This window comes from Eptatretus burgeri, chromosome 9, assembly GCF_056783735.1.
Source record: "Eptatretus burgeri isolate ZD-2024b chromosome 9, Ebu_testis_v1, whole genome shotgun sequence".
Taxonomy (NCBI): domain Eukaryota; kingdom Metazoa; phylum Chordata; class Myxini; order Myxiniformes; family Myxinidae; genus Eptatretus; species Eptatretus burgeri.
Window position 1 is genome coordinate 44491816 of NC_140969.1, and position 26185 is coordinate 44518000.

The 26185-nt window shown below is 43.2% G+C and overlaps 1 protein-coding gene across 3 annotated transcripts in view; it reads left to right on the forward strand.

Annotated features, from left to right (window-relative positions):
- PKDCC (protein kinase domain containing, cytoplasmic) overlaps positions 1-26185 on the forward strand; it is a 55734-nt gene that overhangs the window by 14401 nt on the left and 15148 nt on the right. For all 3 annotated transcript variants that reach the window (XM_085894970.1, XM_085894971.1, XM_085894972.1), the window contains exons 2-4: positions 8481-8603; positions 23507-23781; positions 24082-24161. In XM_085894970.1, coding sequence (XP_085751096.1) covers positions 8481-8603; positions 23507-23781; positions 24082-24161 — 478 coding nt within the window. The remainder of the gene's footprint in view (positions 1-8480; positions 8604-23506; positions 23782-24081; positions 24162-26185) is intronic.

Below are 26185 nucleotides of genomic sequence, written 5' to 3' on the forward strand. Positions count from 1 at the left end.
ATGTTCATTTTGAAGGATCGGATTTAGTTTGTGTTTCCATGAATGGTCTGGGACCAGAATGTTGAAATGTTCACAGATGTGTGAGTGGATTACTCTACAGACGCTGTCATGTCTTTCTGTATACAACTGTTCTGACATGAGTTTTTTACATCCCGAAAGGAGGTGACTGGTATGTTCACAACTTGTGAATGCCCATATGCTTTGTTGAGGTTGTGTGCCTCCAGCACCACGACCACTACCACCAAAGCTGTCTCTGCAGAATTTTTAGTTTGAGGCAAGTATTATCCAGTGTGACTGAACTTTGCAAAACATTTTGGTGATTGGGAACAACATCAATGTCTCCAATCAGTGGTGGCTTGATTTCATTCACGTGTGGTGAGGAACCCCGATCTCACCACCTCACAATCTGTGTAATAGTACGCTTGTTTGTCCGTCCATGTGTTATGCTTCTTTTCACCCACTGATTGTACAACTGGCCTGACTCCACCCACAATTTTAAGCTGAAAAATCATACGGCCACCATATGTTGGTGCTATGCGAAGCCAAATACCTCTTCGGAGCAGTCATATTCACAATCACCATGTCGTCCCCATAACTTCTTCCTTCAGTGTAAAACGACCAAAGTGACTGTTAAAAGGATCATAAAATATCGACAGGTTGGAGCCAATAGGCATCACAGGCTTTGTGAAGGCCATCGTATGTACAGGCCTCAGGCCTCAGTCTTCAGGCCTCTGTTGTCAGCCTATGGGCCAATGCAATTGGAATCTATCTGAGCTGTATAACCATGGTGTATATTCACAAAGGAAGTGGGCATGTATTTCCTTCAAAGCTAGGTTATGTTTTTATTTTATTTTTGAGAGCGATCAAGGTAGCAGTGTGTTGCCTATACACTGCCCAGATATCTAATTGCTATTCTCTCAAGCAAGTGCTTTTACCATGGAGGTTCTGTGGGTTCTTGCTATATTTCTAACTATTTTCTCTGAAATGACTCAATCAGGGACCATAAAACCCATGTCATTATAAAGGTCTCTGTCTGAGGAGTACCAGGAATCTTGCTAGATTGGGAAAGAGAACATCCATAATTATTTACTTTTAACAGTGTATGTATATATGCATCAGGAGGAAGATAATTGGTTGAGGGTCATTTATTGGCACAGCTGTTTTTTTTTTGTGTGTGTGTGCGTGCGTGCGTGCGTGTAAAATAGTCTCTGCTCGTGGAAGAGCTAGAAATTAGGCTGCTCGTGGTTACTTGAGAGTTGCAATTCCACATGGTTTCCGCATGTCTCATGGGATTGTGAGTTGGACAGGTGACCGTGATGGGCCATGACATGCAGGAGCCATGCTGTTTCTGCTTCAATTGTGGTTTATGTAATGGTGGTGATAGCATGATAGTGGAGGAGAAAGAGTTAAATATCGCACTGTTTCACTGAGGTATTGAAGAAATATGTAATAATCGATGTGAAAATGCCCTTTTGCTTTTATGAGGGGGGAAGAGGAGTAGGTGTGGAGGTGAGGCCAGAGAGTTGGTGTTGGGAGGAAAAGGAAGAGGAAAGATGGGGAGGGTTGAGGACTTTCGGTGGGGAGGGTTGAGAAGTGATAGTGGAGGAGTTTGAAGCATTGGAATGAATAGGAGACTGAAGCCTTGGGGTTAGGAGGCAGAGGTTGAGGACTTGGGGTTTGGGAGGGGTAGGGGGGGGGAGGTTGATGAGTTGGGGTTTATGGGGGGGAAGGGTAGTTGAGGACTAGAAGTCACATTTTGCATTCCGTGGATGTTCTGTAGGTCCCTGGTAGTCCTCAATAATCCCTCCCCATGCCTCTAGTTGTCTAGTAGCATCCCAGGAGTTCTGTTGCAATAGCCACACTAGTTACCTTTGATAAACCATGAGATCCTTTGGTACCCATCTTGTTCTAACCTTATTTTAATTTCAAGTGAGAATGAATGATCTTTTCCAACACCGACATCCAATTCTTCTGCAATTTCACATATCTGGCTTTTCTCCAAAATTATCATTATCACTGCCACCGAAGGTGGATGGAGGTTATGTTTTCACCCCTGTCTGGTTGTCTGATGGACAGTTTCAGTGTGTGACAAGGACGAATTGATTAGATTTTGGTGAAGATCTGGATCCAGCAATTGGAATTTTTAAGTGATTCTTTACCTTTGAGAGATGGGGGCAAAACTGATATATCGCATGATATTTCAAAAAGATGTGGATACATTGACAAAACTTGGTGGATGAGTTGTGTGATGATGAGAACAAGCTGATTAAATTTTGGTTAAGGTCCAGATGCTGATACGGCCTATCAGTGGAATACAAAACATAAGCTGTTCAGACTGGTGGTTCGAGGGATGTGATCCGGGATACCACAATTTTTGTTCATTTAAGGAAAAATGAAAAACATTGACTCTTTACCAGTGCTGAGCAATTCTGTGATGCAATCATGACTTAATCATTTGGTTTAATTTCTGTCACCCAGGTAAGGGGGAATAGTGGTGGGATATGTGGTTGGGGGGATAGTGGTGGGATGTGTGGTGAGAGACAGAGACATTTATACAATTCAGTCCCTTTTTCTCCTCCACCTAACCCTCTTCTATGGTATTCAATGCAATCTCCTCTCGTGGCTCAAGTACCTCCTGTCACAGTCAACGCGTGGCTCCAAATGGAATTCTCTAATCTCCTCTTTCTGTCCAGGCTGGAGTTCCTCAAGGCAGTGTTCTGGGCCCTGTGCTTTTTCTAATCTTCATCAATGATCTCTCTGACTGGAAAATCCTCTTCATCTCTTTGCTGATGACTCCACCCTTTGCCATACCATCTCTCATCCCTCAGATCAGCCGGCATCAGCCTCTTCACTCTCTGCAGACCTGAATAAAATCACAAGATGGACAAACACTTTGAACATGCCTTTCAATCCTGACAAATCTCACACTCTCACTGTCTCTCCAAAATCTGCAAAACTCCCCCTCCCCCCCCTCCCATCTACTTTCTCAGCAATCCTCTTGAAGAAGTCCTTTCATTCAAGCTTTTGGACTTCACTGTCTGCCATGATCTTTCCTGGGAAAGCCACATTTCTAAGCTGGCCTTCAAAACCAGTCACTGACTGGGCATCCTCCTGAACTCTGAACCACATACAAAGCTTTCATCCACAGGTTAATGGAGTACTGCTATCCCCTCTGTGCTGGTGCTCCTGCCTTGCACATATCTTGGCTCTTCACGCTGTGGCGACCAAGGTTTTTAGGATCATTGGTATCTCCCGCGATGAAGCTGAGTCTGTGGGTCTTTCACTCTCTCTCACCACAGGCAGGTTGGTGGTCTTTGTCTTCTACCGCCAACTCTCCAGCCTTGCACCTCTGCTCTGTCTGTGCTCTGTCCCCCTAATATTTCCACATGGTGCTCAACATCTGCCATTAACCCAATTCTGGTAAAACTGCCAAAATCAAGAAACACTACTCACCTTCACTCTTTCATTCCTCTTTTCCCCACCTCTGGAACAAACTCCCCCACTCTATTCAATTCCACTCTTCCCTCTAAGCCTTCAAAACAGCCGTTCACCACCACCTCTTATCGTCCCCCATCCAAATCCTCTATCTTTTCTACCCCCGTTAATCCACCCCAAACCTACTTCCTTCAAATTCCGTGTTTTCTTTCCTGAAAGTCCCTGTGGTGTCCATGTTGTTTATCCTGTGTACCCCGCCCCATCCCCCTCCCTTCCACAGATCTCCTGATGTCCCTGTTCCCTACTGTTGATGTGCTGCCCTCTCCCACCCCCTCCTGTGTCTCCTGTTCCCTTTGTTATATGTTATATGTGTTAGCTCTTGTAGGAGCCTTGACAAAAAAAAATTTAAACCTCAAATTGCGTGGTGAGGCGTAAAGTGCACTCGCACATTTTCCAAACAAGGCAAGAGTATTGGGTGTATATACAAGTCATGTTCGTCATTGATGTATTTCGTGTTGTCTGCATCATCATAATCTTCATCATCTGCAGAGCATTGGTGCTGCCGAAGCAGTTACTCGGATCGCCAATCCAACACAGGAAGTCAGGGCAGGAATTTGGGAAAAAATTTTTAATGGTGCTGGCGATAGCTCACCTACTCTTCACGAAGGACACCGTGGGATCTTTAACGTACACCAACTAATTTCGGCAGACTAGACGTCTAGTTTTAACATTGATCTGAGAGACGGCACATGCATTGGTGGAACGCCCTACCTGTGAAACACCGCGATGACAGTTTTAGCTGGGTCAACATTTTAACCCAGGCTAAACAGCTTATTAGCAAGTGTGCATACCTCTAGATCATCCTGCTAGCCCAGGTCTGTCAAAGCATAAAACCAATCAAAGATGCATCAAAATAATTCATGCTCGCATGCCATGCTCGATCAAGGCGAGTGTGCGTACCTCTACGTTGTGTACCTCCGCTCTCTCCTATTGCTAAGTAAAAGTATTAGTGCTCAGTGTTGGCAATATAGCAACAATAATTTCCTGGGTCTTTAAAAACTTATTGTTCTACGAAACCATTTTCCTGGACAGATTGTACAGAACTATCTAGATTGATCTCGTAGCTGTGTTGTATCTTGGTTTTCCCAGCATGTGTGTTAATTGCACTTGAATAAAAAGTCAGGCAAGTACGTCAATGAGGCAGCTACCAGGTCTGATTTGAGACTGGGACCTCATTCTGTACTCCGGCTGCAAATTGAGACGTGCACGTACCGTTGTTGTAATCTCAGCTTTTGCAGTTTGCAGCGTAATCTGTCTTGCCTGACAAACTGATATAATGGGATAATTTGTTGAGTAAATGGCATGTCAATGTGAATGTGACAGAAGCCGCAATTACGTCTTGGAGATAGATATGACCTTGAGAATGTGTAAGAATAATGATGGACCTGCCAATTGCAGTCATAATTAACTGCCCATTACCAATTGGAGACATTATTTTTTTTTAAACGAGTGCACGATTTTAATCGTCCGCGACTTCCGCGGGAAATGAATGTTTTGTGTCAGCGATAGGTGAACATAACTGAGTTTGCAATTGGAACCTTCCTTCCAGTGCGTGGCTGACAATATGGAAAAAAAATCTTGGGAAGAGGAGTTAATATTCAGGGGAGAGAGGGAGCACTGTGGAGGGTTGGGAGTGGGTCAATAATTCTCTCATCGTGTAGTTGTTTTATGTTTGTGGCCCGAAAGCAATTGCGAGTAGGAAGACGCACACAACATGATTGGCTTGTGTACACCCAATCCCATCGGGTCATGAGAGTAAAGCAGGACCTGTCTCTGTTAGTATTTGGATGAGAGGTGTCCAACTGGTATCTCATATTTTGTGTTCGCCTTTGAGCCATCTCTGTTTATTTAATATTGATTTTCACATTCCTACTTGGGCACCATAAGAACGATTTTTTTAAAAATAAAATAATAAATCCAACTTTTTTTTTTTGTTCAAAAATTAATTTTGCTAAAAACACTCCCCGGTACTCACTGATGAACCTCTGAAAGTTTGTCGAAGATATGTCCAGCCATCTGTTAAGAAAATGGCCACACACACACACACACACACACACACACACACACACACACACACACACACACACACACACACACACACACACACACACACACACACACACACACACACACACACACACACACACACACACACACACACACACACACACACACACACACCAATTGTACCATATTGGCTATTCCTAAAATAAAATTTAAAGGATTGCTGTAATGGATGTTAATTTCACAACATCTTGTAGTCATCTTCATTTCCATTATAACCCTCAAAACGTAGTTCTCTTACATAAAGGAAGAACCTTACAAACCCGAAAGCAATTGAATGGTTTCCCAACCGCACGGATCATCAGCTGGGCACCGTTCTTCATCAAGGTTTCAACCCTTTCAGCCCAGAACCTCTCTAAACGGCGAGTCCACAACCTTGGTCGTGGATATGTACTGTACAACATATTATGGAGTAGATTACCGACATCAGTAGATCCACAACATCACGAATCAGACTCTACTTGTGAGAGCATCGTACACCGCTCCTTCCCAATTCTATCTCCAAGTACTGCATGGCGGCATCGCCGTGCACTGAAGGGAGTACTCAGTTTTTACTCTGTTTGTTACTTGCAAAATCGAAGATTTTTCAACAAAATTGGTCAGTCAATTTTATTACTTGACGAAAAATTTTTTGTTGTTGTTGTTGGACATGTTAGGTGTGTGACAAGGATAAATTGATTCGATTTTGGTGAAGATCTGAATCTGGATCCAGACTTGAGAATTTCTCAAGTGATTCTTCACCATTGAGAAATAGATCCAAAAACGATATGTCGCACAATATGTCAAAGTGTGTGTGTGTGTGTGTGTGTGTGTGTGTGTGTGTGTGTGTGTGTGTGTGTGTGTGTGTGTGTGTGTGTGTGTGTGTGTGTGTGTGTGTGTGTGTTCAACTTGCTGTTGTTGGCTGTTATCTTCACACGTGGGTGGGTTTCAGGAGATGGAACAGAGGCCTACCAGGTCTCAAAGTATCTCCCTCCTTTCAAACCAACTGAGGTTTTTATTTTTTGTCTCCATATCTCTACCTCAACCTTTCTCTCTTTCTTTATCTCTGTGTCTCTCCAAAAGAAGGGCTGAAATGCAAAGACGAGGTTGGAATCTCACCTGAGTGGGCAGCCAGTTAACAAAATAATTTAATTTGTTCTTATTCATTTGGAAGCTGTCATAAGATGGTCTCGGGGATTTGCCAAGCCAGAGAAAGCTTGAGGAATCTTCAGAGCATGGCAGCAAATGAGATGTACACGAGGTGATGTATTATGTGCAAGCAGACGGGGCAGCCGGCTTAATCTCCAATACAAAATGCTGTACTATACAACATATTATGGAATGCTGTGCTTTCTCTGCGCTACTTCAATGATGGCTGGTTTAATTTTTACCTGCACCGATTTCAATCTGACAGTGAGCTCATTACAAACTTAGCTATTCAACTTAAACTGATCATTCTCATTTCCTTCTTCGAAAATGAGAATTCACTGGAATACGAAGGGAAACTACATGAACGGCAACGCCATTTTAATTGATGTTTAAAATGGAGGAATGCACAAATAAAAGGTGACATTCTGGAAATCCACAGGGTTTTAATGCTGCAGCCTTGATTAACGTTGCCTTCTTTGGATGATTAATTTCCAGCTTTTGTGAAGGTTTCCATTATGGCTATTGAAGTGATATACCAGGAATGAAAATTTGCACAATTGTGCTCGTGTGATGTGCCAAAATGAACGATGTAAGTATTGAAAGTGGAAGTTGTTTGGTGACCAGCCAGATGCCTTTTCCACCAACCCAATTTGGCACTCATTACGGCTTCCTGTTGTAATCCCATGGCTCAAAGAGCTTAGGGATGCTGAAAATAGAGAGAGATAGAGAGAGAGAGAGACTGAGACTGACTCTTTAACATATCCTGAGGGCTGGCCTGGACAGCATTGTGTGCCAAATTATGGAGGGTCAGCTTTGACTTCTGTGATGAAGGCAGAAAGCAGATGATTTAAGATGAGAGGAGGTGAAAATTAATGGGGGAAATAAGAAAGACAAGGTTTAATTAAGGGAAATAAATGGATTTCTGGGAAACAGCATTTTTGTGCCATTGTATGAAAAGGCAGGTCTTTGTGTGTCTTTGCGGATCGATCTACCCTGGAAGAAATATTTGGCATCATAATCATCAGCAGGGCAATTAGTGATTCAATCCTCAGCTATACATGCTTGTGGTTGTCCTCGTTTCATTTTGAACTGATTGCGTATTGCTGTCATCAACCTACTTGCTATCTCAAGAAGAGAGCTATCAAATGGGAGGAAGACATGTGATGCAGAGAAATGGATTATGGAGAATGACAGGAAGCCGTGTAGTTGACGAAATATATATTTTTTGTTAATTTCTGGAACACGACATATTGCTTGGGCTGGTAGGATGGTCGAGGAGTACACACACTCACCTCCAAGCTGACTAGTCTGGGTTCGAATATCGGCCTACCTATAAAATATCATCCTGGTGTTTCACGTGCAGGGTCATTCATCAATCTGTGTCGTCCCTTGGATGGACGTTAAACTGGACATTCTGTCTGCTGGCATTAGTTGGTGGACATTAAAGATCCCGATGTGTTCATCACAAAGAGTAGGCGAACTATCGCCGGCACCATGAGCAAATTCCAAATCCCTGCCCTAACTACTGCTGGGAAGGCAATGGCAAACCACTCAGGATAAACCCAACCAAGAAACTGCTTCAACAGCACCGATGTTCTGCTACAGAGTATGGTACTTCAGAATCAGGACATGTTACTTATCCATGCATGATTGAAAAGGTAAAGGGAATAATTATATATATATATATATATATATATATATATATATATATATATATATATATATATATCCTTTTGTGTTATATGCCCCCAACTCTTTTCAATCCTTCCTCTTTCTTCCCCCTTCCTCATCAGCTGTACGGCCATTGCTTACGAGAGAGCAACGACATCGCAGACAGGCTCACGTCCATTACAGAACTTGGATCTCCACTGGACATGATCCAGCTCTTACAAACGTCTTGGGAGGAGAGATTTCGGGTACAATATATGTTGGTCTTCCGCTTTGGTGTGGGTTACTGTGCTTGATTTGAGCACTTTATGTTTCAAGGATTTAACTTATTCTCAAGTCAGTTTGTATGTACAGTTTGCCTTGCATCTATGTACCTTTTTATTACCTTATCTTTTGTCCAACATTATGGTACAGAGGAGGCACGCTTGCCTTTGAGCTATCTATTCTGAGTTCCATTCTTCGCAGACTCGAAACTGTCAGGTGCTTGCAGGCAGGGTGTTTTATCAATGAGTGTGCATGAACCACACAGCTGTATTACCAGCAATGATACAAATAGCAGCCATCTGATGCGCATTGATGATGACATGTCCTTTATACTCACTGGTTTTCTCTCCACACTCCCATCATTTGACTTTCCTCTTACATTCTCACTTGATGATATTTTCTTCTTTAAGCTAAGGCTGTGGTGCTATGGTGACCGTGTACATCTGTTGACATCTGACTATTGTCATAGTATTGTTGTTTTGCCGCCTTTTTACCCTGCGCACGCGTATCGAAAAGCAGGGTTAAGCAATTGGTTCATGTCTGGCCATCCGTCTGTCGGTCTCATCAGTTAATATGATCATCACTTTGTGATCGAGGAACAGCTTATTTAAATTGAATGTTATATTTTGAACATGAATAGGAAGACAAGTCTTTAGTTTTACCTTACATTGGCTCTGAATTTGTTTCGATAATGCATGCACAGAGAGGAGTGAGATAATTTATTTCCTTTGCCGACATGGCATTCAAACAAAATTGAAAATAATTCCAAACAGGGAAACCCACTGTTTTTAAGGACGTCATCAAGGAAATAAACAGCAGACATGAATAACTAATGTGACGTGTTAACCCTGAAACGGTAACATTCATCCCGCAGTGATATCTGGGGTCTAATCATGGCATTATGTACATAACAAATTGAAACCCTTTGCAATATTTTAAGACTAAGTGCATGAGACGAGCAGTTTGGAACAAACCAAGCGAATCAAAAGACACAAAGAGGTAGATGGGAACACAAGTTACAAACAATGAGAAATGAAGAGCGAAACCTACCCCACTCTCGGCACCACAGATCACACTTATGCAGGCTTCCCTTAGTCTATGATGGCATTATGTACATACATAATGTACATATGATGGCATTATGTACCATTATGTCCAGGAAGGGGACTTCCCTTAGTCTATGATGTGCAGGGTGGATGCAGGACTCGATGCAGCCTGCTTTGGAAACTAGGTGTGAGATGACGAGAGCCAGTGACAGTCGGTCCAAAGATGAAGTCAACCTGCAACGAGTATCACCCAAGATGAAGAAAGCCAAATCAAGCATGAAGAAGTGATCCAGACATGAAGAGTGCCAGCAATGATCATCCTTCGTTGCCCTCTCTGTCTTTTCCAGATGAGGCCTCCTGTTTTGCTGTCTGTCCTCTCTCTCCAGGCTCTCTTCTTCTTTTTCACCCACTTTTGTCTTCTTTGCACTCTGTGCATGTGGAGTTCTCCATTGTCTCCTCTGTCTTTGACGTCCTTCTCCTTTGTCCTCACTGCATGCCAAGAACTCTGCTGTCCATCTCTTTTCTCTTGAGCGGATGCTCCTCTGGCCGTACCACCTACGGGGCGGCCCCAATAAAAATATATCCACATTGCTTCTTTCGGGCTCCACAGCCCACTACACCACCGTGGCTTTCACACACCGGCCAAAGAAGTCGTGATCAGTTCATGATATCGTTACAATCAGGCTATCAACAAATAAGGGACGTATTGTACGCGTCTCCCCTCTCGATTATGCCAGCTGTTGAAATCATTATTTCAAATGTCCCTCCATTTTTGAAAAACCAAAATTTACCTCTGGGTTATCTCGTTATGGTGCTTTAGTTTCCCAAATCGCTATGTTGCCTTTACATTATCAGGATGAATGGGCAAAATATGTGGTCTTTTAGGAGACAAGTATATGTGGTACTTCCTCTGAAAATTGATGATAAAACTTTGAATATCGTTCTGAAATTGCAAGTAGACAATAATGATTACCAAATCTATATAATAATAATAATAATCATCATATCGTAATATGTCCTCTTTAATACAAGGAATTTCAACACAGGAGGATGGCATTAGGCCCATAGAACTACTGATACATTGAAAAGTTTTGAATATGGCAATTTTGGTCGTCTTGGACTCCTGCCCAAAGGATATCTTGAGTTATGATGAACAAAACCTAAATAATAGCAATCATATCCTCTTCTATCACGCCGAAAGTGTTCAGTTCCTGTCACCTCTTCCGGTACTGATTCACAGTCTTCCAACGTTAAACATTTAAATCGCGCATTCAGTGTTTGGGATGGTTTCACCGTTGTTTCTTCAAGGAAAAAGAAAAAGAATTCCTGATAATCGTCTTGCACAGAAGAAAAACAAAAAAACAGAAATCCGCCTACTTTAATACATAGACTATGAGGTGGGGGGGGGGGTACCCAGCGCTGCCCAGACGGGTGAGCTTTTCCTGGCAGGCATTTTTTTTTCTTTTTTCTTTTTTTGTATACCTTGGTCGAGGCTCGTATGAGAGCTAACACACAACTCACAGCAAGGAGGCATGAGACAAGAGGGGCGGGAGTGGAAGGGACAAAACAGTGGGGAACAGACACATTAGGTGAACTGTGGAAGGGAGAGGGATGGGGATGGGACGGGGAACATGGCGAAGAGAAGATGGACATTTCAGGGACTTTCAGGAAGGAAAGCAGGAGAAATGAAGGAAGTGGGCTTGGGTGGATTATCGGGGGTAGAAAAGATCGAGGATTTGGATGGGGGAAGATATGAGGTGGTGGTGAACAGCTGTTTTGAAAGCCTGGAGGGAAGAATGGGAAAGAATAGAGTGAGGAAGTTTATTCCAAAGGCGGGAAAAAAGAGGAATGAAAGAGTGAAGATGAGCAGTGATTCGTGATTTTGGTAGTTTTACCAGAAGGGGGTTGTTAGCGGACGTTGAGCGCCCTGTGTGAAATGTGGTGTGGACAAATCGCAGAGAGAGCAGGGGGTCAAGGCTGGAGAGGAGTCGGTAGAAGACAGAAAGACCACCGACCAACCTGCGGTGATTGAGTGAGAGGCCCAAAGACTCAGCTTCATTGCGGGAGATGCCGATGATCTTAAATGGCCTGGTTTCAACAGCGTGAAGCCAAGAAAGGTGGGAGGCAGGAGCACCAGCCCAGAGGGGAGAGCAGTACTCCATCAGGCTACGGACAAAAGCTTTGTAAGTGGTCAGGAGCTCAAGAGGGCCGAGGAAGGACTTAGCACGACGGAGGATTCCCAGTCGGCGACTGGCTTTTGAGGCGAGGTTGGAAATGTGACTTTCCCAGGAAAGGTCATGGCAGATAGTGAGACCTAGAAGCTTGAAAGAAAAGACTTCTTCCAGAGGATTGTTGAGAAAGTGGATGGGGGGTTTTGTAAACGGTCCTTTCGAAGAGACATAGTGAGAGTGTGAGATTTGTCTGGATTGAAAGACATGTTCCACGTGTTGGACCAGTTTGTGATTTTATCCAGATCTGCAGTGAGCGAAGAAGCTGCTGCTTGCCGGTCTGAGGGATGACAGATGGTACGGCAGAGGGTGGAGTCGTCGGCAAAGAGAAATAGAGGATTTTCCAGAGAGTCCGAGAGATCATTGATGAAAACCAGAAAAAGAACAGGGCCCAGAACGCTACCTTGAGGAACTCCAGCCTGCACAGGAAGAGGGGATGAAAGAACTCCATTTAGGGCCACACGTTGACTGCGACAGGAGAGGAAGTCTGCGAGCCATGAGTGGAGATGGCCTTGAATACCATGGGAAGAGAGTTTGGTGAGTAGTGCAGGGTTCCAGACTGTGTCAAAAGCACTTGATATGTCCAGGGATACGGCTCGGATTTCCTGTCTGGCATTGAGGACCTCCATCCATTGATAGGAGAGCAGAAGCAGCATATCCAGGGTAGAGTGACCTGGTCTGAAACCAAATTGATGATTGGAAATCAAGCCATTGGAGAAGAGGAAGGATTTCATATCTGAGGCGATGATGGATTCCATCACCTTGCTGATGATTGGGAGAAGGCTGATTGGTCTGTAGTTATAGGGATCTGTTTTTGCACCTTTTTTATGCAGGGCAGTGATGTTAGCAGATTTCCAAGCAGATGGCAGATGACCTTGGGAAAATGAGAGGGTGAATAGAACAGAGAGAGGGTGAGCAAGAGCAGAAGAGCAGGCTTTGAGGACACGTGGGCTGATGCCGTCTGGACCGGTTGCAGAATCTGACTCGAGGTTTGAAAGCAAGCTCTCCATCTTGTCAGGAGAAAAGGACACAGAGTCCATGGACAGTTGGGTGCGACTGGGTAAAGTGGGTAGAGAAAGTGATGGGTTTAGGACACAAGATTTAGCTGCAAACACCGAGTTTAGACATTCAGCTTTATCACGTGTGGAATCAGCAGTGCGGCCATTTGAGGTAAGGGAGGGGATGGAGGGGGAACATACACCAGAAACAGATTTGATTAAACGCCACCAGGATTTTGAGGAGGGAGAGAGGTTTGAGAGTTCACACTTGAGATGAGAAAGATGTTGTTTTCTGGCTCTCCTGAGGGTAGATACGCACTTGTTCCGAGCTTTGTGGGAAGAACTGAGATTGCCCTCAGTTGGGTTTGCTTTCCATGAGGCAAAGGCAAGTTGTTTCAGGACAACTGCCTCGCCACAAGCTTCAGTAAACCAAGGGTGGGAGGAAGGGTAAGACAACTGAACACGAGAGGGGATAAATCTGTGCATGAGGGAGAGCAAGTTTCTTTGAAAGAATTCCCAGGATGAGTTGATGTTTGAGAAAGTAGTGATAGGAGACCAGTCTGTAAGTTTGATGGCTGCTCGGAGACCCTGCCAGTCGGCTTGAGTGAAATGCCAGACTCGACGGCTTGAGTGAAATGCCAGACTCGACGGCGGTGAGGCGGTTCTCTGATAACAGCCAGAGAGATGTCCACTTTGACAAGGACGTGGTCAGAAGAACCAATTGGAGCGAAGGAAGAGCAGCAGATATTGTCAGGGAAATTTGTCAAAATCAGATCCAGAAGAGATGGAGTACCATTGGTTGAGATCCGGGTCGGGAAGTTGACCGATTGAGTCAGTCCTAATGAGTCGCAGAAAGCTTTTGCTGAGGTGCCATGGCAGGTGAGAGAGGTACCCACACCTAGCCAACTGGCGTGATGACAATTGAAGTCACCACATAAGAGGAAGAGAGAGTTTGGATGAGAAGATAGAAGATGGTCCATGTTTTCGGATAGTGAGGTGTAGATGGAGTCATCACTGTTCGGTGGACGGTACAGTACACATATAAACATGAGGTGGGAGTGGAGGGGAAGCCGAAGCCAGAGGTATTCCTGGGGGTGTGGGGGAGTGAGAGCAGTGCATGGAGAGTGAGGAATAGAGTCTTTGATGAAGAGAGCAACACCTCCACCAGGACGAGGCTCAGGTCTGTCATACCGTAAGAGGGAGTAGCCAGGGAGAGATACTTGGGAGTCAGACACGTCTTGGGAGAGGAAAGTTTCTGTTAGGCAGATAATGTCTGGTTTGTCAGTGGCAACCTGTATGGAAAGATCTGAAAGGTTTGAGCGAAGGCCCCGGATATTTGAGGTCCACACTTTTAATGAAGAGGAAGGGGAGGAGGCTTTGGGTGCAGGAGGTGGAGGGGGAGGGGGAGGGTAGGACAAGGGACGAGGGGGGCAGGTAAGGAGGGTTGCTGAAGGAGTGTGGGGTATTGCAGAACAGCAAGGGGAGGGGGCCGAATGAGGAGGAGAAAAGGCTCTGTGGTGCTGGGGGAGAGGGGGACAAGAGACAAGGAAGAAGGCAGTTGAGGATTTGAGGAGGTGGAGTGAAGAGATGGAGGTGAGAGGGCAGTGGAGGGAGGCAGGTTGGTGGATGAGAGGGGGGCAACTTTGAGAAGGAAGAGTGAGGGGGATGAAAGGTGGGAGAAAGGTGAGGGGGAATTTTTGAGAGAGGTGAGATGGAGGCTTGGAGGGAGAAGAGTGGGATGGTTGCTTTGAGAGTGAGAGTGAGGGGAGAGGGGGGTGAATTGGCACTGAAGTTGGAAAAAAAGAATGGTTGATGGAAAGCGAGCATCCATGGCAAACTGTGGTTTTTAAAAGTTTTAGGTCAGAGATGCGATTTAACACAATTCTTGATGGATGCAATGAAAGCGAATTCAGAGCATGGAGAGAAGAAGCGCTGTAATAGTTGGATTTTTTAGGCAAGGAATGAAGGAGAGGTCGAAATGAGAGCAGTCTGTTAAAATAGCAGAAGAGTAGTGCATTGTGAAACAGTAAAGAGTACCACATGTGTGAGAGAGGAAGATGAAGCATTATAAGATCGTTTTTGTAGTTAAAAATAATGTATGAGAGAGTTCAACAGATTAGGTCATGGAAGTGTAAAAAAAAATAAAAAAATCGAGGAAGAAGACGAGGAGGAAGTTAAGAGGAAGAAGAAGAAGAAGAAGCAGAATCGGGAGAAGGTGAGCGTGTTGTTGTTGTAGGGTATTTTTTTTATTTTTTTTTTATTTTTTTATTTTTTTTTTGAGATAAGAAAGAGATTAGTTGGGAGAATGGGGGATGTTTGGAAAGTGGGGAGGATCAAAATTGAAGGTAATGGGGAGGATAGAAATTGAAGGTAATGGGGATAAAAAACAAAAAAATAATAAAAAAAACGATCGAACACCGAGTGGAACTGGTCGGCCTCAAGCCTAGGCCTAGGCCTCAAGCACAGGTAAGAACGTCGACAAAAATACTCACAAAATAGCACGATTTTTGAAACAAAACCGAACTAGCAACACACAGTAACATGTAGGTGAGAAAATTAAACAGTTAAAACGGGACAAATAACAACCGGAAACTTAGCTTTGAGAACGTCAGCAGGGAGCCCCAAAGGAGACCTCTCGCTGCTCTAAAACCGGAACCGGAAGTGAGGACGTGTTGGACATTGTGTTGACGTGTTGGACATTGGACATTTCAGGACGTGTTGGACATTGAAAAGTTATGTGGTTATTAGCTTAATGGTGGTAACCTTTTGCCTGTGGGTTGGTGGCAGCACTTCCTAACCACACATCCCAATATGCATTTATAGCGACCTTTAGTGTCCTCAAAACGGCCTTCAATGCCAAGCTTCAAACCCTGCACAGATCTTGAAGTACCTACATCATCCAAAATGTGAGTCCTCCAGGTGCTATGGTTCAGCCGTGAAAGTGTTACAAACAAACGAACGCAGAAACACTTTAAATTACTTACAAGATTATCCATTATGACCTCTTTGACCTTAAGAATGAACAATAAATATTGATGGTGGTGGAAGTTCATTCCACCAGGTTCAAGTCAGGAAACTTCGAAAAGTAAATGGCCTTGACATACCCTTGCCACAAAAGACTCATCCTGTCATGTGCTCTTAGGCTCAGAGGAAAATGATTATAGATATGGAATATCACTTTAGTAATAGCTCATTGTGTAAGGCAGGTATTATGTTTATCTTGGGAAAGCATTTCTAACCAGCGATGTCCCGCTCAGATTTCAGAGAGACCGGTAGGAAGTTTGGAGCTCCTTACAGCAGAACATTATTTATTTATTTATGTATGTATGTGTGTATGTATGTATGTATGTGTGTATATATATATAAACATATATAGACCACAAGGGGAAAACCAGAGACGTCAGGATAAGTCAATTTTGAAGAAACTGAAAAATAAAGTTTCAAGACTTTGGTGCACTGTTTAATAACTGTCATATAGATTTCTTTTCCAGTAAAAGGAAGAGTGATCATTGGCCGATCAAATTAAGCATGTAGCATTTGCCAAGCTTCTGTGTTATTTAATTTAAGAGCAAAGAACGAATCAATGTTGCAAACTGACATCACTGGTTATTCCCTTGTTTAATAATTGCCATGCAATTTTAACCCAGGATGTGTGGCAAATTCATGCTTCTTGGTTATTTGCATACATTACATGACTTTGGTGATCACAGATTATTTTTTTCAACATTAAACGGTCATTGTGTTTTTGTTCGATTGGTGTTCAACGCCATACTCAAGGGTATATCGCTTATATGACGACGGATTCTCCATTTCTTACTCCGTACTACTTAATATGATGGAAAACCGGGAGGAAACCAAGGATAAACCACCCCCGCGATAGCCGAAGTCACCTCATGTTACTCCCTCATATACCTAAGCAGGTTGATTGGGCGGTGGGTACATCGAATGAGGATGGGTACTCAGACGCGCTAACCATTAAGCCACGGTGTGGGTCCCATAAAAGTCACAATAAAGGTTTGACCAGGCTAGAACCACGATATGCACCAACTACGGAGCCCATGATATAACCAAATCGGCTATTGTAGTGCTCAGAGTTTATGCTGTGAAAGTTTTACAACCTTTCATTTTTTAGTTTCTCAACTCTGAATATTAGTGAATTAGTGGATATTAGTGTTAACAGTTATTAATCTGAATATTATGATGGAACAGTTAACATGAATGAAAGGGAGATAACCAGGAGTAAAGTACTGACAACTCTGGGTTTCTACTTGTTCAGCTTTGACAACACTTGTTTTTTCATTGCACGGCTAAACTTTATACCATATAAATTATGTGACACCCCTGGTTATTTGTTAAAGTAATTTACTAATATTGTGAGAGGAAACCTTATGTTGCCAACTATTGGCAGGTGCAATAACCCTGAAATTTATAAAAAGTGACATCACCGGTTTTCCCCTTGTGGTCTTCATGTATGTATGTATGGATGGATGGATGGATGTATATATGTGCTTTTTTTTTGTGTTTTTTCGTAATTGTTATCATTATATTGTTACAGCTGTGGAAATTCGCAGAACACCATATAGGTTCCTTAGATCAGTTATCCCGGTAAGTCTGTGTTCAGTTAGATTTCCCCACCATTGTTTAATGGGATTTATTCGTGTTCACCGGGCTGTGACCCCTTGAGATAGTGTTTTTCTTTATCTATCGTTATTTTGAACCACCATTGCAACAAACAACCGCCACCACCAACTACGTCACAGCGCCAACCACGCTACAATCACCATTACAACAACCACCACCATCTTCGCCACTACGCCCGCTTGCGAATGCCATCCTCCACGGACAACGCTACAACCCCCTTTCCGCGTCGGAAACCGTCCGAGAACGCGAGGAGGGAAGCAAGGAGGATCTCCGATGGCGCGCGGCTTCTCCCGCCTGATTTTCCCGCCTATTTTCCCCGCGCTTGGTGTGGGGGAAGTGCGATCCGAGCTGGGGGTCAAAGGTGAGAAAAGGTGGGGGCCTCTTTTTGGGGGAATAATTCCTTGGACCTGAGCCAAAACCGACTTCCCCCGTCCCCCGCACGGCGCGTGGGGAGGGGGCGAGAGGGCACCCCACTTTTCGGGAGGATTCTCGAAACGCCTCGAAGGGAGGTGGAGCCGAAAATGGGGTGGAGCGAAGGGCGGAGCCCCGCGCTATGAAGGGCGGAGCCCCGCGCTATAAAGGGCAGACCGTACGCGAGGCTCATGGCTCTCTGAGAGATCTCCCTGTGGTTCATGACTCTTCCCCTGTCTCCCGGTGGTCCATGCCCTGCTGCTTCTTCCGGCTCGTGGTACACTCGCCTGCCTTTGGTGGTCCGGTGCTCGTGCTTCCTGTGGTTCAGCGCTCCTTGGGTGGTTCAGCTGTTCCTGTGGTCGGGGTCCGGTGGAGGGCCCGTGCATCGGGGACGCGAACGGAAGGCGCAGCTCTGCCAGCTGTGTGGTGTGGACCTGCGCGTCCGGACGAGGCGTGCTGGAGAGAGTTCGCCGGCCACGCAAGAGGCCCGGGAACCAGGCGTGACCACGCTGACGGTCGTGGGAGCGGGACGTCGCGACTCGCCGACCACCAATGCACCTTGAGGGTGCAGGTAACCGGCCACGGTCTCGCGGGACCCATTCGGTCCTCCAGGTCCCGTGTTATAAAGGTCCCCAGACCCCGTCTACCTCCCTGCCTATGGGGAGGTCTTTCCTTTTGTTTTTGTATGCATGCTGTGGCGCCGTGTCCTGTTACGTAACGACTGTATAAGTGACTGTGCTTGTAAATAATAATTATAGTCGGTCGTATTGCTTTTGCATTCTATTTGTTGCTTGTATATTGCATGACTGCCCTTGCTTGTGTTGTGCTGTATAGTGAATAAATGTCCTTGTGTGCAATGTACCCCGTTCATCGTGTCCTATTTCCCTTTTGAAAAGCCATCTTGCATCGTTGAATGAGTAGTGGGTTTTGAACGCCCGGTAAAGAGAATCGGATCTGTCGAGGTCGGCTATAACACCGTTCGGTTATCATTGTTGTACAGAACGGACCGCTTAAGCGGTTCGTGTCCCAGGCCGACCTGCGGCGCGGTGCAGCCCCTCGGTAGGTTACCCGCGCGGGTACTTAGGTATATCGACATTCGGCGATTCACCCTATTTTGTGCAGGTAGAATGCGGACTGGGCTGTGGTGAGGTTAAACCCCCACCCGTGACTGGTTCCTGGTGGTAGTTCCAGGAGGGTCACGACTCAATTGTCCGTCCGGTGGGTGACGCGGTTGCGATTGGAGTTACGCGGCCGATCGCACGCCGGCGGACGCGAATTCGTAACAATATTCTTCAACATGTTGTTTGTTTGATATTGCTTAAGATTGCAGTCATGTTCATAGCAGATTAATATATAATTTTACTAGTTTTATTTCTAAGCATGTGTCTAAGGCCTACTTATTTCTCCCTGCTATTTGAGTGGTTAAGTTAGCGTGAATATGGTTGAGAAATGAAGAGAGACAGAGACAGAGACAGAGACAGAGACATTCAATCAATCACAGACCAAGGAGAGCAGAAAAGTCTTATAAATAGTGTGAAAAATGTTTAATGTGTGCAATATTGGGGGATAGTATATCCAGAAGGTAGTCTTTACTGTTGGAAGCATGAAAAAATTGCTCACATGAAGATTGTTATTGATAGGTTGAAATGACGAATAGCTACTCCAACAGAAGTATTGGAATGTGAAAAGTTTGTAGATAAAAGTGGGATATATGTGTTGAGTCAGCCTACTGAGGAGATTGGTAGTGGTGGCAATGATGAGGGTTTACCGAGTGGTGGCAGTGGTAAGGGTGTAGCATCTGAAGGCAGTGGTGAGGGTTCAAATGGGGGCAAAGGTCGGTGGAGCGAGCGAGTGAGCAAGTGAGGGTTGGCAGGTCAGGGAGACGTTTTTTTTTCTTTCTTTCTTTCTGATGAAACTATTAAATATGTCGACTTTTCATGCTGCAGGAAGGATCATGGACATAGAGTTGTGTGTTGTTTTAAGGAGCAGGAGTAGAAACTATTGAAGGAAAGTTAAATGACATCGGATCTGGTGATGGCAAGAAGATGTTGGTTGTTGTACATGTAGGAGCAAATGATAAAGGGAATGATTACTCGGAAGATTTGAGAAATAGATGCAGGCAAACCTAAGAGGTGGAGTTTATGATTATATATCAAAGGCAGATATTAAGGGGTGGACCTGGAGCTTACCAAACTCAAAACAAACAGTGATTGTGATATTTTTGTTGCTGTTACCATCTCGCACATTGTTAACAACAGAGCCAATTTGAGCTATCATCATGTAGTATCTTTCCTTTTTTTATACATTGATTGAATTTAGATTCGTAACGATTGTGTCATGAGTTGCCAGAGAGATAGCGATTCTATGTCTGATCTGGTTTCTCTTCCTGACCCGACAATGAACACAGTACGGTACAGTACAGTATAACAGTCATTTTGCAAACTTTTAATAGATGAAGAAGACATGCCTAACTGATTAGACAAAATTCCACTGCAAAGCATAAACTCGATTTCCCCAAAAACACTAAATTCCCTCTCTCCGATCCTTTTCACCTGACCAAGCAAACCTTGCTTAGTTGAGTTGCGTTTCTCCATACCTCTCTCTCTGACGGTGTCAATGGGCAGTCTATTTCACCACCAGGGTGATGCAAAAACCCAGTGAATAATAAAATGAGTTTTTTTTTGTTGTTGATGTTTTGTAGACATAACACCCGTGAGCGATCGTGCCCGTGCGAGATCACGTGACGTGCCGTTGTCTTTCGGGACATAACCCTCCGTGAACAGAAGCGAAGCTGCATCTGTTGACTTTTGTTTTCAAATATTTTTGTTTATGGACAGTTTTGGGATTTTTTTAATTTATTTTGATTTTTCCTGAAACTTTGTCGCTTGGAGTTGCATCAGCATGCAAAATTTCAACTTTTTAGCCCTCCTTTAAAGTAGCAAACATTTATATGAGTGAGACAGTCAGTCTTGTAATAAAGAACTTGATATCTATGATGATTCTTTCTATTGCTTCTTCTTTTGTCTCTTTACTCTTTCTCTATTCTATTCTGTTCTGTGTTCATATTCTATTATATAGCGTCTCCATCTTATTCACTATATTGTGTCTGTCGCTATTCTTTCCCTCTTCCCCAACTACCTACAGTACATCCTTTGACAAACCTTAAATCTGTATATTACATTTTCAAAACTATGAAAATCCCCAACCCTCTCCTTCCAACCCCCCCCCCCCTTCACCCCTCCTTTCACTTCCTTATATTACCCTTTCACCAACTTATTATTTCCCTAATCAACCCTCCCCCCCCCCCTGCCCTCGCATCCACATACTTTCCTTTTCTTCTCTGAAGTTGCTTTTTAAAACCCGCCCTCCTTTACTACTTGCAAATATCAAATGTACTCTGTGCTTCTTTCCATTGTTCACTTTGAGCACTTCTAATAACACCAAGCATTGAGATTTTCAAGGGTTTGCAACTGTCATCCCTTGTAGTTAAAGGCTGTGTTGTGGCTTAAAATTTCAGAATCCCTTCTTGGCTCATGTGATGTTGCTCTCAACCATGATTGGACTGTATATGTCATGTATATGTAGTGCCAACTGGTGGAAATGTGGTATTCAAGGTGGAGTTTGGCAGTTTTGAGAAGCAGTTTATAGATGAGACACCGTTCCGCCGGCAAAGCTCAACATTCAAAGAGAATAGCATTGTACCAGAATAGTTCCAAAGATTACAATCAGGATGGATATCCTTCCATAGTTTACTGAGCCAAACTTTTGTTTTGGAGAAAATATGACTGCAAAATTTCAATATTTAAAACTCTATTTCACTTTGAACCATTTCTGTGATTCAGCCACAAGTTGTATAGAATCCTGATTTTCAAAAAAAAAAAAAATTCAATGCACCCATCCTCAAAACTGCATACCCGACTTCTTTTCTCCAGCCTCCTGCCTCCCACCCATACTTTCCTCCATTTCTCATTTCTTCCACCTGGAATCAGATCCTACCCTAATACCACTGCAATTTTTCACTGTTTGGTCCTTTATCGACTCCATTTGCTTGTATTTCTTTTTTTTTTTTTAATTTTGGACCTTGCAAAACACAGACTTATACTTTTCTTTTTTTTTCAGCAAGTAATGTGCAAACTCGACCCACCCAGAGGGTGGCTACTCTGTTAGTTCTCCTGAAAAGTGCCTTCAGTTTCTCACCAGAACTTTTTTTATTTTTAAAAAAGATGTTTGTGCAGAAGAGCATATACTGGTGCATTGTTTGCATGCTCAAATCACTGGAGAAACAATTTTAACCTTTAAATTCAATGAGGTTCACACCTTTTAAAAAAAAAAAAATTGCACAGCCTCATCAATTTTGTTTTTAAAATCTCTCCTAAAATGCCATCTTTTCACTTTTCTTCCTCTTCATTCTTTTTAATGTGCTTTGAGTTTTAGGTTCCAAATGAAAAGCGCTATATAGGAGAAATGTATTGATCTATCGATGGGGATCAATAGTTTAGTGGCAATGAATAATAATTCATTGTGTTCCAAACAATACATTATTAATCACTTAACATTACACTATTATTATAGTTTTGTATTTAATATGATGACATTCTTCTGCAATTTCAGGATTGAAGAATAACCTCATCAGTAAAGATGTAATACTTAGTTTCCGTTAAATTTATCAATATGTCATTATTGATCAAGTGTTCAGTCAAAGCTCAGTTTAATTTATTCTCATCATTTGAGGCATATTTATAATATATAAATATATAATATTTTAGAATATATAACTATATTTATAATACCTCCATTGATGAAAAGTTTAGGCGAGAATCCAAACAGCATGTCATGCTTGGGGTTTGCTGAGCCACACTATCTGGAGGCAAGGAAAGTGCATTTCAAGTGCACCTAACATTATCATATTCCAAGAGTTGTTTGAATAGGACATTCAGGAAGGTATGCCTGATGTTTGATTTTGATTATTGTTGAAAAGCGTCTCACTTGCTCTGCGTAATGTTGATATCATTATGTAACATATTGTCTACATATTCGCAAATCACCCGCTCTATCCCTTGGGGCAAGAAATACACTGGGTAGTTTGCAAATGCTTTCCTTGCAAAAGTTCACAAAAATTCCTGCTTTGCATTCTTTGAAAGGCTCCTTCAAAGCTTTAAGATCCCAAAATCCAGTGCTGTTCTATGATGCGGATGGCTTAATATCTCCTTCACAAGGGTGGTGTGCTCTATAATGCAACACCCTGTTTGTGAAGTACCGCAATTGAATCCTATTCTGTTGGGAATCAAACTCAAAGTAGATTGCTAAGAGGAGCTACCTCTGAGCTATCTTTTCTGTTTCACTCCATATTTCACATGAAGTTACTTTGGTAGTTTTGAGTGCAGGTATTTGTGTCCAAGTGCTCAAAGCTCGACCTTGGCAGGCCAGATGTGTGCTTATTTAGTTGGGACAGACTGGAGTAAATGTGACATAGCTTTGTGGAAAATGACACAAAAATATTTGGATACAGTTTACAAGAGCATGACCATCTCATTGTATCTTCCCATGAAACTATAACCCTTAGATTTGTCTGAGCCTCGCCCGCCTACTGCAGTACTTGGCGCATTCCCCTATTGGCTCTGTGGCACTGCTGGACTTCCGCCCACGGCAGTTTGTCCTCCGAGATGGGGAGCTCAAGATCTCTGATATGGATGATGCAACAGCTGGAGAACCACGCTGCACAGAAAGCCGTCACTGCACCCTCCACTTCTCTTCACACAATGTCTCTCTACCTTGCACTCTACCTGGTGGCCGTTGTTTAGGCCTCAATGAACGACGGAATTTGTACAATGCACACAGGTAAGGAATCTCTGTTTCTAGCACACTTGTAATTGGAAATGAAGAGAATAGTCAATATGCTGTAAGGTGCTTTGCTAGGTACTGAAGCAATACTAAGTAACCAATTTGCTTGGTCTGCTTTATTTTATCCAGCACTATGCTATTGGACATTTGCCCAAAAGATTATTGGTTTTGCCTGTGACATGAAAACTTTCCAAAGCTGTTACAACTGGTTAATGATGTTTTCATAAATAGCAGGGGGAAGATGTGTTGTATTTTTTTTGTGTGTTTTACCTTTCATCACAATCTTGGTATTTCCAGATACTTTTTCACATACCTGCTACCGCACAGTGCCCCATCCACACTGCGCCCTGCTCTTGATGAAATAGTGAATGCCACAGGTAAGCCACATCAACATTTGCCTTTACTAGGACAATGTACTACATCTAGAATTCCAAGCTTGAAATTAATAATGTAGCCTTAATATGTACTCGCACTCATTCATAATGGAGCAGATGCTTATATGGCTATATATGTTATCTATAATATAAATGCGAACCGTGGTGTCTGTCTGTGCATTCAGCTGTCTCCCGTTTCCGGTGGCTGCTTCCCACCCTGCGTTTGAAAAGCTCCACACGCAGGCAAAGCTCAACATTCAACCAGAATAGCATTGCACCAAACAAGATAAATTTTAAACATATAAATACAACACGGAGTCGGTTTGTTTAACAGTGTGTTAAGATACGACCTGGGGTTTATCACAAAGTTAAACAAACCATGTAAGCATTGTTAATAACAGTAGCCTACACTGAAAGTCTTTGAATAAAAGTTGCAACACAAGGTGATCATTGAATTAAAGGAAAACCTCCATTTATAGCATTATCATCTAAAATAACGTTTAATAATAAACTTCAAAGAGGTCCAACATGAACTTGAATTTAATACGCAGTGGACTCGATGATGTAATTCGTTAAGAGTTCGAGAGTTGGCTGTGAGTCGACGAGGTTGGCAGTTTAAACCACAGCCAATTAATTCGTCACATCAAAGACTTTAAAATGGTGCGTGTTGCTTCCTTGTGTGACACTTAACATTAAAAAAAAACAAGGACAAATGCGTCCAAGAGCCGCGTCCTAAAGGTTTTGTCTTCACCAGAACAAGAACAAGAACAAGAAGAGGAAGAAGAAAAAGAAGAAGAAAAAACAACAACAACTTCCGATATTTCGTCACGTGTCTTGATTAAGCCAATAGCAAGACCCGTCATAGTGTATTTACGAAATAAATAGTGTATTTACGAAATTACAATACATTAAATGGAATAATCTTTAAATAGTAACGTGAACTTTTTGAAACTTTAAAGCAAATGTCCGAATATATTTAAAAGTTCATGATAGACGCTCTCAAAAGGCACCCTCAATGCGAGGATGTGTGCAGGTGTTTAGTATTTAAGGAGATCCGGATCCTGTATATAAAAGAGCCGAGTCCGAAAGGTTTTGTCTTCACCAGAAGAAGAAGCAGCAGAACAACACGAAGAAGAAGAAGAAGAAGAAGAAGAAGAACAACAACAACAACAATGCTGAGCTCTCTTAGAGCCATGTTTGCTACGCGAGACGCGGCTAAAAACAACAGGATAGAGGGAGAGGGTGGTGGTGGAGAGGGAGTGAGGGTGAGACTGTGTGTGTGTGTGTGTGTGTGTGTGTGTGTGTGTGTGTGTGTGTGTGTGTGTGTGTGTGTGTGTGTATATATAAGAAGAAGAAGATGGGGGAGAAGAGTAGCTTCCTTCTCTGTCCATCCTGTCCACCCCATTCCTCCGCACACCCATTGTTTGTCCAAGTCTCCCTCTATTTTGTCCTTCAACTCCGTTATTGGTGTCCATCTTGCGTTCCTCTTGACTGTTTCTTTTGCCCTGTTGCGTCCTGATCTGTTCAGTGTTCCAGCTCTTCCATGAGCTTTGACTCTGTACAAAAAAAAACTGTCACAGGTTGCCAGCCATTGTGCAGGCTTGATGGGCTGAATGGTCTCTTTCTGTGATGAAGTTCCTTTGAAGGGAAGTAATCGATCTTATATTGTGAACCATGGTGTCTGTCCATACGTTTGTCTGTCTTCCGTTTACAGTGGCCGCTTCCTGCGCTGCGTTTGAAAAGCTCCTCTTTCATTTTTGAAAGGATGGGAGAACAGGCATGAATAATGTTGATGCCAAATTTAATTTTGCAAGCAGGATATTTTTCCCTCTCTTTCGACAAATTCAACCTCTACTTCCCGATGTTGCACCACCATTTCACGGTGGGTGGTTTAAGTATCTCAGAGCGTTGGCTCTGAGTGAAACCAAGAGTGCAACACAACCTTTGTAAAGTCCATGAAATAATTTACATTGATAGACTAACTTGAACATTTCCCATCACTCAGGACAGGTGCTTTTGTGAGTACT